This window comes from Chelonia mydas, chromosome 19, assembly GCF_015237465.2.
Source record: "Chelonia mydas isolate rCheMyd1 chromosome 19, rCheMyd1.pri.v2, whole genome shotgun sequence".
Classification (NCBI taxonomy): domain Eukaryota; kingdom Metazoa; phylum Chordata; order Testudines; family Cheloniidae; genus Chelonia; species Chelonia mydas.
The window spans coordinates 7,190,665-7,201,290 of NC_051259.2; the positions used below are offsets into that span (position 1 = coordinate 7,190,665).

The window sequence follows — 10,626 nt, forward strand, 5'->3', positions numbered from 1 at the left end:
TGACGTTTGTTATGGGCAGGACCTTTATGTATTTTCATAGCATGTTCCTGTTCCATGTACTAGGGCTGACTTCAGTAAAGAGTTGGAGAAATCACGTACCTTGGCCTGCATGGTAATTGGGGAGTGGGAGATGAAGAGCTGGGACACCGACCTGGTGTAACTTCATTCCACAGGATGGTTCTGTGCATCGCCACCGACAGCCCCAGATCCTCTGCCTGTCTGAGCGTGAAGTTTGGTGCCACCCTCAAGTCCTGCAGACACCTACTAGAAACTGCAAAGGAGATGAATGTGGAGATCGTTGGCGTCAGGTACAGGGTGGCATCCTCATACCGTGAAGCCTGATTCTCCCTAAACTGACATAAGCACAGCCCCTGAACCCTAACTTTACTTGTGGCACCTTAGAGACTAACCAATTTATTTGAGCATAAGCTTTCGTGAGCTACAGCTCACTTCATTGGATGCATACTGTGGAAAATACCGAAGATGTTTTTGTACACACAGACCATGAAAAAATGGGTGTTTATCACTACAAAAGGTTTTCTCTTGTAAGGAGAGTGATCACTTTAGATAAGCTATTACCAGCAGGAGAGTGGGGTGGGGGGAGAGAACCTTTTGTAGTGATAAACACCCATTTTTTTAATGGTCTGTGTGTATAAAAACATCTTCTGTATTTTCCACAGTATGCATCCGGTGAAGTGAGCTGTAGCTCACGAAAGCTTATGCTCAAATAAATTGGTTAGTCTCTAAGGTGCCACAAGTACTCCTTTTCTTTTTGTGAATACCGACTAACACGGCTGCTACTCTGAAACCTTTACTTGCACTGAACTTCATGGATCTGGGAGGGTCTGTCTGATCACCAAACCTGGGCAAATCAATCCTAGTGCATTCACTGGAGGGATTTCTCCTCTATTTCTTGTCACCAATAGCCCATGAACAGATGGCAGAATTCCACGTTAATTATGACACTCTCCCCTAATTTCTTCAGACAAGGATTTCCGCTTATCGATTGTTTGCAAATTGCAAGTGTTGGATGTTCACGCTGTTGGTTGGTTCTCCAAGTCACGTGATATTGTTTCTGTTCCTTGATTGAGTGAGTTGGGGAACTAACCAATAACCAAGCAAATTTTGCATTGCATATTCGGGTGTAAAACTAAAAATTTGCACTTGGGGGTTTTGGTTTCACAACTAAAAATGTTTCAAGCTAAATTATTACCATTAAACGCAAGAAGGTCATGGGTGTGATCAAAATTAGTTAAATTTATCACAAGAGTGAATGTCTGTAATGTATGCCTTTTTTTTTCTATGTATTGCACCTTTAAGGCTGATATTTTTCAAAGGATCCTAGGGGAGTTAGAGGATCAGCTCCTGTTGAAAGTCATTGCAAATAGAGACCTAACTTCTTTGAAATTCCCAGCCTAGATACCTAAGGGCCTTGCTGGAGTCACTTAGTCTGCAGAGAGTTGCACACAATCTAGGAGAAATCACACACTGTGCCCTCCACTGGAAGGTTTATATTTGCTTTTCTTTAGTCTGAAAGGTTATTCTGACTGTAAGTCTCTATCTCTCGGTGTGTGGAAAGAGCATAACTCTCCTATAGAATGATTATTTGTGAATAACATTTTGCACTGTTTTCCCAAGTCTGCTCTCAACGCTCTGGCATTAGAGGAGGCTGGATGATGGGGCTTAACCCAGACTAAATTAAGGATTCTTCCCCCTTAGTTTTCATGTTGGCAGTGACTGCCCCGACCTGCAAGCCTTCACTCGGTCCATAGCAGATGCTCGGCTGGTGTTTGAAATGGGTGCAGAGCTGGGCTACAAGATGCACTTATTAGACATTGGAGGTGGATTCCCTGGCACTGAAAATTCTAAAGTCCGGTTTGAAGAGGTATAAAGATTACAGTTTGTGTTCTCTTTAGGCAGAGAAGGCAGCTGGGAGGGAGTCCTAGCTGGTATCTCAGCTGGGCTTGAATCTCTGGCCTTTATTTTGAAAGGGTGGTTAACTAATAAATGTTGGAATAAGTGTTTGTGGTTTCTTCCCCCCCCCGCCTCCCTCCCCTTCTACCAATCAGATGGCAGCCACGATCAACTCCGCCTTGGACTTGTATTTCCCAGAAGGCTGTGGGGTGGAGATCATTGCCAAACCAGGACGATACTATGTAGCTTCCGCCTTTACCTTGGCTGTCAATGTTGTTGACAAGCAGGAGGTTCCCTTGGATCCGCCTGGCTCAGACGGTAGGTTGAGCAGGTGGAATGATGCATCTTCCTGCAGTGCTGAGCCCCCGGGGAGGCAACAGGTTGCTGTGATGGGTAACTGAACTGCGGGCCAAACACCTTTTGCTAGGAAAGATGAGAGTTGAGAGCCAACCAGCATACAACTGCTCAGTAGTTCAGATCCTACTAGTCCAAAGTGGACCTGTTTTGATATTGGACGGCAGTAGTGACTGCAGGAAAAATGGATGGGAGTTGATTCAGGCCTCAGTTCTCATTTTCTGTGTGGCCCTCAGCTGGGTCAGTATCTGGTCGCCCCTCAAAAGCCACGTCAGACTGACAAAGTCCCCTCAAATGGGGCATCTTTGTCCAGTCCCAGGAGCTCAAAGTATTAAGCCTGACATGTGAATTGACCCTTCGCTGAATCTGCCTTCCCTGCTCTCTCCCCATCTCCCAGATGAAGAGCCCGGCAGCAAGAAGAGCATCCTGTATTACATTAATGATGGCATCTATGGATCCTTCAGCTGCATTTTCTTCAATCGCACCTGCCCCAGCCCCATCCTGCACAAGGTAAGTGTCCCTTCCACCTGGAGGAAGAGGGACACAATAGACCAGAATAACTCAGCACTCAGTGCAGGGCCTGATCCACTTCTGGGATTCTCCCCAGCTGCACCTCGTGCCTTTCCTCCGGGACGCTCTGTTCCCATGCTCAGTCTCCGGGGTTTCTTTCCCCCACCCTGAGTATCCGAGCTCTTTGAGAGCCTTTGGTTGTAACTCCCTGCAGTGTCTCCCTAGTAGTCTGTCTTCACTAGAGAGCGACTTAGGGGTTAGCTACAAGTTAGAGCGCATTAAAGCAGCTCTGGGAGCCCTAACTCCCAACGCGTCCACGCTGGCAAGGCACATAGAGCGCCGGGACTCTGCAGCTGGAGCGCTCCTGGCAATCCACCTCCACGAGAAGCATAACGCTTGCTGCACCCTGGCTGAAATGCCCCGGCGTCAGTGTGAACGAGGGGTTGCATTACTGTGCTGTGACTTGCCTCTGGAAACGTCCCGTAATCCCCTGAAGTCAAGTGGCCACTCTTGTCATTGCTTTGAAATCGGCTGCAGGCATGCGGATATGCCCTTTCAAAGCTCCATTTCTGACAGCCGGCTGCCAATCTGCTCCGGGACAAAGCAGCCATTAGTGTGGAAGGGTGTGAGTGTGAGTGTGTGTGTGTGTGTGTGGGGGGGTGGGTCTGTTGCTGTCTGAATTTACAAGACAGCATGCTGACATGCTCTCAGCCCCCACAAAACACACTGTCTCTCCCCCCACATACACACGCAACACACTTCCTGTCACACTCCACCCCACCCCCCATTTGAAAAGCACGTTACAGCCACTTGCGCACTGGGATAGCTACCACAGCGCTCTGCTCTCCGTGGCGTTGCAAGAGCTGCTGCTGTGGCCACGCCGGTGTGCTTGCAGCTGACAGTGTAAACGCACGGCCGCGTTTTCCCTGCTGCGCTCTCCGAAGGCTGGTTTAACTCTGACCGCCCTACATCTGGAAGGGTAGCCAAGCCCTTAGACGCTGTCAGGGTGATACTCCCTGCCTGCCCAGGTGCCCAGCATGGCTCTAGCCTCCCTTCCTCCCTCCCACATCTATCCCGCTCCACACCTGAGCTCAGCCTGTTTGTGATACAGAGGACGGTGTAGGCAAGGCAGAATGTGTTCAACTCATCCCGGGTGTGACTCTGCGGAAATCAGTGGTGTTTCCTGCAGGAGGACGTTGGGCTAAGGTTTCTAACTCCAGTTTCATCACAAACGAGCCCTTCAAAGGCTTTTGCCCTCCTCCGAGTGATTGGACACTAGAGATCAGCCCCCAGGGTATCAGACCATTGATAGCTTGGCATTGGCCGCAGCAGTGCAGCGGACCCTGGGCAGATCTCGAATTCCTGTAACTTCCTGTACCGACCCATGGTTCTTTTTAATACACTGTTGAATCCTTGACACCCATTCTGAAGCGTCATTAACAAGTTTTCATGTTGGGAGAGCCCTGCATGGATACACAAATGTGTATCCACATCTGATCCGCTATCCGCAAAAATTATCTGCAGATATCCGCATCTATCTGCGGATTTGCAGGGCTCTACACTGGGGGCGGGCTGAGGCTCCAAGGCATTCCCCTGCCGGAGCCCGGTCAGAGAGAGCCCCGGGCAGCTGTGGGGAGCCCACGCAGAGTCGCGGACCCTCCACCTGCCCTCGGCCGGGTGGGGAGCCTGGAGAGTGGGGACACGGCCAGGGGCTGCTCTCAGGTCCCCTCTTTCCCCGCCCTGCGCCACGGGCAGGTGCAGGGTCCACTGTGGTTCCCCATGGCTCTCCGGCTGGGCTCCATGCTGGCCTTGCCAAGGGGAGTGGGGAGACCTGTGGAGCTGCCTGGGGGCTGCTTGGGCCCCCCGCCCAGGGCAGGTGGAGGGTCCATCGTGGCTCCCCACAGCTGCCAGCCCGGCTTTTATCTTGGCTGGGTCAGAGAGAGCCGTGCTGGCAGCTGTGGGGAGCTGTGGCAGCCCCCTGCCCAGTGCCCCGGCCCCCCACCCAGGGCAGGTGGAGGATCGATGCTGCAGTTCCTCACAGCTGCCTGCCCGGCTCTTACCGTCAGAGCCCTGCGCAGATACAAAATTTGTATCCGCATCCACGCTGCCATCGGCAGAAATGGTCCGCTGATATAAAGCGGATACCCGCGGATTTGCAGGGCTCTACATGTCGGCTCCAAAATGCCAGTGAGTGCCTTCTCTGATCAACCAGGCATCGTAGAGCAAAAATTGAGGTTTTTAAAGCTTCAGAGCCAGTTGCAGGGATTTCAGAATCGCAGCTGGGCTGTAGCAAGACCTGAATGTGGCCCATGGGTCAGCCACCTGCTAACTAGCAGCACTGTGTAAAACCATGCATACCGTGGGCATGTCTACACTGTGACTCCGGCACCTGTAGACATACCTGAGCTAGCTGCAATAACCATAGCAGTGAAACCCCGGCAGCACCATAAGTACCCAGCGTCCTAGGTGGGCCTGTACAGCCAGCTAGATCCAGGTTAATTTGGATATTTCTACATGGGCTGCAGTCACACCTCTGACTGCCATGTAGGCGCACCCAGTGTCTGTTTGCTCACAAGGAGTGTTCAGGAAAGGATTAAAGGGACAGACACAAGTGACAAATCTAGCTTGAAGAGATGTGACTAATAGCGGAGATGATCAAACTGGAATATACCATTAAAACAAAGCTGTTGCCACTGACAGAGTTAATTCTTGCCTTTAGCTCGGGGAGACAGTCCAGACAGACGGCGTTCCATTTCTGTTCCTTCACTCCCTTGAACTTTCCGCTTCCTGTGTACTGCAGTGTCTGGGTTGATTAAAATCCAAACAAACTGCTCTTTCTCCCCTCTCTTTTTTTTCCTTAAGGTCTTTAAAATATGAACATTTCTACTAATATTTTTTCCATAAAACTCACTTTTTGCAGCCTACATTTTGGGCCTGCACTAGTCAGTGGCTAGTCTGGTCAATTTGGATTGGTTTTCCATGGAGTTACTCCAGTTTTAGGACCAGATCTTCAGCTGGTATAAATCCACATAGCTCCATTGTAAATCAGTGTGGCTGCATAGCTGTTAGTGGAGAAGTGTTGATTTATGCCAGTTGAGGATCTGTCCTTTGATCTGATTATTTCATTTACTAGCTTGGTCTCCTATGATGTCCATCTTCTTTATGCCCCCCCACCCCCCACTACAGAAACATGGCCCAGATCACCCCTTGTTCAGCAGCAGCCTCTGGGGTCCTTCTTGTGATGGGCAGGACTGCATTGCAGATGGCTTGGAGCTACCAGAACTGCAAGTTGGTGACTGGCTGACGTTTGAGAACATGGGTGCCTACACCATAGCAGCCTCGTCCTCTTTTAATGGACACCAGCAGCCACAGATCAACTACGCCATGTCCCGGTAAGAGCCTGGTAAGAGACTTCCTGTAACTCATCCAGGGAAAGGAGGGGTGAGAATCAGAGCTCATGACTAACTGCCCTTGGGAGCCAGACTGTGGGGTTGGTCTGGGCTTTGAAGGAAAAGTGCCACTTCTGGAATCAGCAGCATCTGGAAGTTTAGAGTTAAATCCTGGCCCAATGCAAAACTTCCATTGACTTCCATATAGCTAGGATTTCACTCTAAGTGTCCAAACCCCATCTAGACATGAACCAGCTTGTCTTGGGCGATCCCAGGCTGAGGTCTGGCAGTAGGCCATACAGAAGTCTGGGTGGCGTAATGGGGAGATGAGTGAGAACAGAACTCCCTGTTCCCTGGGGATGGGTGTAAAACTGGGCTAGAGAGAAAGGTTTGTTTTTTCTTGCTTACAGGGAAGCTGTCCGGCTGCTACAGGGGAAGCAGCCACAACCAGAAGAAGAGGATAGAGAGAGCCTGTGTGCTCCTCTCTCCTGTGGCTGGGAAATCACAGATACCTTGTGCATTACCCCTGTCTTCACTCCAGCTAGAATCACATGAGCAGCACCAGTCATGGCGGGGGCAGATCCTTAACCAAGGGGACTCTTGCGTCCACTTCTCATGCCCTCCCAGATTTCTGCCCTGAAGTAGGACCTGGTTTACATTCAGGTGTGGTTTTTTAAGTATGCAACATAAATCCTGTTCCTCCTGCCTGTGTTGTGTTGCCTGCTGCGTGCCATAGCAAAGGGCAGAGCATTCGGTTTGTGGGTGTTTATATGCCGATTGGGTTTACATTATTTTTGTAAGTTATCCTAATAAATAGTTTTGTTTTTTTATAAATAAGCAGGTGGATTTTCATCCCCTTCCTGCCAAGGGGAGATTTACAGAGCACAGCTGGTCTCTAAGGGTATGTCTACACTATGAAATTAGGTTGACTTTATAGAAGTCGGTTTTTTAGAAATCGTTTTTATATATTTGAGTGTGTGTGTCCCCACAGAAAATGCTCTAAGTGCATTAAGTGCATTAACTCGGCGGAGGGCTTCCACAGTATCGAGGCAAGGGTCGACTTCTGGAGTGTTGCACTGTGGGTAGCTATCCCACAGTTCCCGCAGTCTCCGCTGCCCATTGGAATTCTGGGTTGAGATCCCAATGCCTGATGGGGCTAAAACATTGTCGCGGGTGGTTCTGGGTACATATCGTCAGGCCCCCGTTCCCTCCCTCCCTCCGTGAAAGCAACAGCAGACAATCGTTTCGCGCCTTTTTTCTTGAGTTACCTGTGCAGACGTCATACCACGGCAAGCATGGAGCCCGCTCAGTAACCGTCACCATATGTCTCCTGGGTGCTGGCAGACATGGTACCGCATTGCTACACAGCAGCAGCAACCCCTTGCCTTGTGGCAGCAGACGGTACAATAGGACTGGTAGCTGTCATCTTCGTGTCCGAGGTGCTCCTGGCCACATCGGCCAGGAGCGCCTGGGCAGACATGGGTGCAGGGACTACATTAGAAGTGACTTGACCAGGTCATTCTCTTTAGTCCTGCAGTCAGTCCTATTGAACCATCTTATGGTGAGCAGGCAGGCGATACGGATTGCTAGCAGTCCTACTGTACCATCTTCTGCTAGGCAGGCAAGAGATGAGGATGGCTAGCAGTCCTACTGCACCATCTTCTGCCGAGCAGCCATGAGATGTGGATGGCTTGCAATCCTTCTGTGCCGTCTGCTGCCAGCCAAAGGTGTAAAAGATAGATGGAGTGGATCAAAACAAGAAATAGATCAGATTTGTTTTGTACTCATTTGCTCCCCCTCCCCTTTCCGCCCCCCGTCTAGGGGACTCATTCCTCTAGGTCACACTGCACTCACAGAGAAGGTGCAGCGAGGTAAATCTAGCCATGTATCAATCAGAGGACAGACCAACCTGCTTGTTCCAATAAGAACAATTACTTAGGTGCACCATTTCTTATTGGAACCCTCTGTGAAGTCCTGCCTGAAATACTCCTTGATGTAAAGCCACCCCCTTTGTTGATTTTAATTCCCTGTAAGCCAACCCTGTAAGCCATGCCGTCAGTCGCCCCTCCCTCCATCAGAGCAATGGCAGACAATCGTTCCACGCCTTTTTTCTGTGCGGATGCCATACCAAGGCAGGCATGGAGGCCGCTCAGCTCACTTTGGCAATTAGGAGCACATTAAACACCACACGCATTATCCAGCAGTATATGCAGCACCAGAACCTGGCAGAGCGATACCGGGCGAGGAGGCGACGTCAGCGCGGTCACATGAGTGATCAGGACATGGGCACAGATTTCTCTGAAAGCATGGGCCCTGGCAATGCATGCATCATGGTGCTAATGGGGCAGGTTCATGCGGTGGAACGCCGATTCTGGGCTCGGGAAACAAGCACAGACTGGTGGGACCGCATAGTGTTGCAGGTCTGGGACGATTCCCAGTGGCTGCGAAACTTTCGCATGCGTAAGGGCACTTTCATGGAACTTTGTGACTTGCTTTCCCCTGCCCTGAAGTGCATGAATACCAAGATGAGAGCAGCCCTCACAGTTGAGAAGCGAGTGGCGATAGCCCTGTGGAAACTTGCAGCGCCAGACAGCTACTGGTCAGTTGGGAATCAATTTGGAGTGGGCAAATCTACTGTGGGGGCTGCTGTGATGCAAGTAGCCCACGCAATCAAAGATCTGCTGATATCAAGGGTGGTGACCCTGGGAAATGTGCAGGTCATAGTGGATGGCTTTGCTGCAGTGGGATTCCCTAACTGTGGTGGGGCCATAGACGGAACCCATATCCCTATCTTGGCACCGGAGCACCAAGCCGGCGAGTACATAAACCGCAAGGGGTACTTTTCAATAGTGCTGCAAGCTCTGGTGGATCACAAGGGACGTTTCACCAACATCAACGTGGGGTGGCCGGGAAAGGTACATGACGCTCGCATCTTCAGGAACTCTGGTTTGTTTCAAAAGCTGCAGGAAGGGACTTTATTCCCAGACCAGAAAATAACTGTTGGGGATGTTGAAATGCCTATAGTTATTCTTGGGGACCCAGCCTACCCCTTAATGCCATGGCTCATGAAGCCGTACACAGGCAGCCTGGACAGTAGTCAGGAGCTGTTCAACTACAGGCTGAGCAAGTGCAGAATGGTGGTAGAATGTGCATTTGGACGTTTAAAGGTGCGCTGGCGCAGTTTACTGACTCGCTTAGACCTCAGTGAAACTAATATTCCCACTGTTATAACTGCTTGCTGTGCGCTCCACAATATCTGTGAGAGTAAGGGGGAGATGTTTATGGCGGGGTGGGAGGTTGAGGCAAATCACCTGGCTGCTGGTTACGCGCAGCCAGACACCAGGGCGGTTAGAAGAGCACAGGAGGGCGCGGTACGCATCAGAGAAGCTTTGAAAACCAGTTTCATGACTGGACAGGCTACGGTGTGAAAATTCTGTTCGTTTCTCCTTGGTGAAAGCCCCCACCCCTTGGTTCACTCTACTTCCCGGTAAGCTAACCACCCTCCCCTCCTCCCTTCGATCACCGCTTGCAGAGGCAATAAAGTCATTGTTGCTTCACATTCATGCATTCTTTATTCATTCATCACACAAATAGGGGGGTGACTACCAAGGTAGCCCAGGAGGGGTGGTGGAGGAGGGAAGGAAAATGCCACACAGCACTTTAAAAGTTTACAAGTTTAAAATTTATTGAATGCCAGCCTTCTGTTTTTTGGGCAATCCTCTGTGGTGCAGTGGCTGGTTGGCCGGAGGCCCCCCCACCGCGTTCTTGGGCGTCTGGGTGAGGAGGCTATGGAACTTGGGGAGGAGGGCGGTTGGTTACACAGGGGCTGTAGCGGCGGTCTGTGCTCCAGCTGCCTTTGCTGCAGCTCAACCATACACTGGAACATATTGGTTTGATCCTCCAGCAGCCTCAGCATTGAATCCTGTCTCTTCTCCTCACGCTGCCGCCACATTTGAGCTTCAGCCCTCTCTTCAGCCCACCACTTACTCTCTTCAACCCACCACCTCTCCTCCCGGTCATTTTGTGCTTTCCTGCACTCTGACATTATTTGCCTCCATGCATTCGTCTGTACTCTGTCAGTGTGGGAGGACAGCATGAGCTCGGAGAACATTTCATCACGAGTGCGGTTTGTTTTTTTTTTATTCTTTCTAATCTTCACTAGCCTCTGGGAAGAAGAAGATCCTGTGATTATTGAAACACATGCAGCTAGTGGAGGGGAAAAAAAAGGGACAGTGGTATTTAAAAAGACACATTTTATAAAACAATGGCTACACTCTTTCAGGGTAAACCTTGCTGTTAACATTACATACATAGCACATGTGCTTTCGTTACAAGGTCGCATTTTGCCTCCCCCAACCACGTGGCTACCCCCTCAACCCTCCCCGTGGCTAACAGCGGGGAACATTTGTGTTCAGCCACAGGCAAACAGCCCAGCAGGAACGGGCACCTCTGAGTGTCC

The 10,626-nt window shown here is 50.5% G+C and overlaps 1 protein-coding gene across 7 annotated transcripts in view; it reads left to right on the plus strand.

Moving 5' to 3' along the window:
- Positions 1-7,059, plus strand: part of AZIN2 (antizyme inhibitor 2) — a 22,561-nt gene extending 15,502 nt beyond the window's left edge. For 3 of the 7 annotated variants that reach the window (XM_043532178.1, XM_037881990.2, XM_043532177.1), the window contains 6 exons: positions 174-308; positions 1,720-1,885; positions 2,070-2,232; positions 2,666-2,778; positions 5,965-6,170; positions 6,578-7,056. In XM_043532178.1, coding sequence (XP_043388113.1) covers positions 174-308; positions 1,720-1,885; positions 2,070-2,232; positions 2,666-2,778; positions 5,965-6,170; positions 6,578-6,722 — 928 coding nt within the window. In that variant the 3' untranslated portion in view covers positions 6,723-7,056. Of the gene's footprint in view, positions 1-63; positions 309-1,719; positions 1,886-2,069; positions 2,233-2,665; positions 2,779-5,964; positions 6,182-6,577 lie in introns of all 7 variants that reach the window. The other 4 variants (XM_043532180.1, XM_037881992.2, XM_043532179.1 and 1 more) reach the window with 3 other exon arrangements.
- Positions 7,060-10,626: the final 3,567 nt, after the last annotated feature.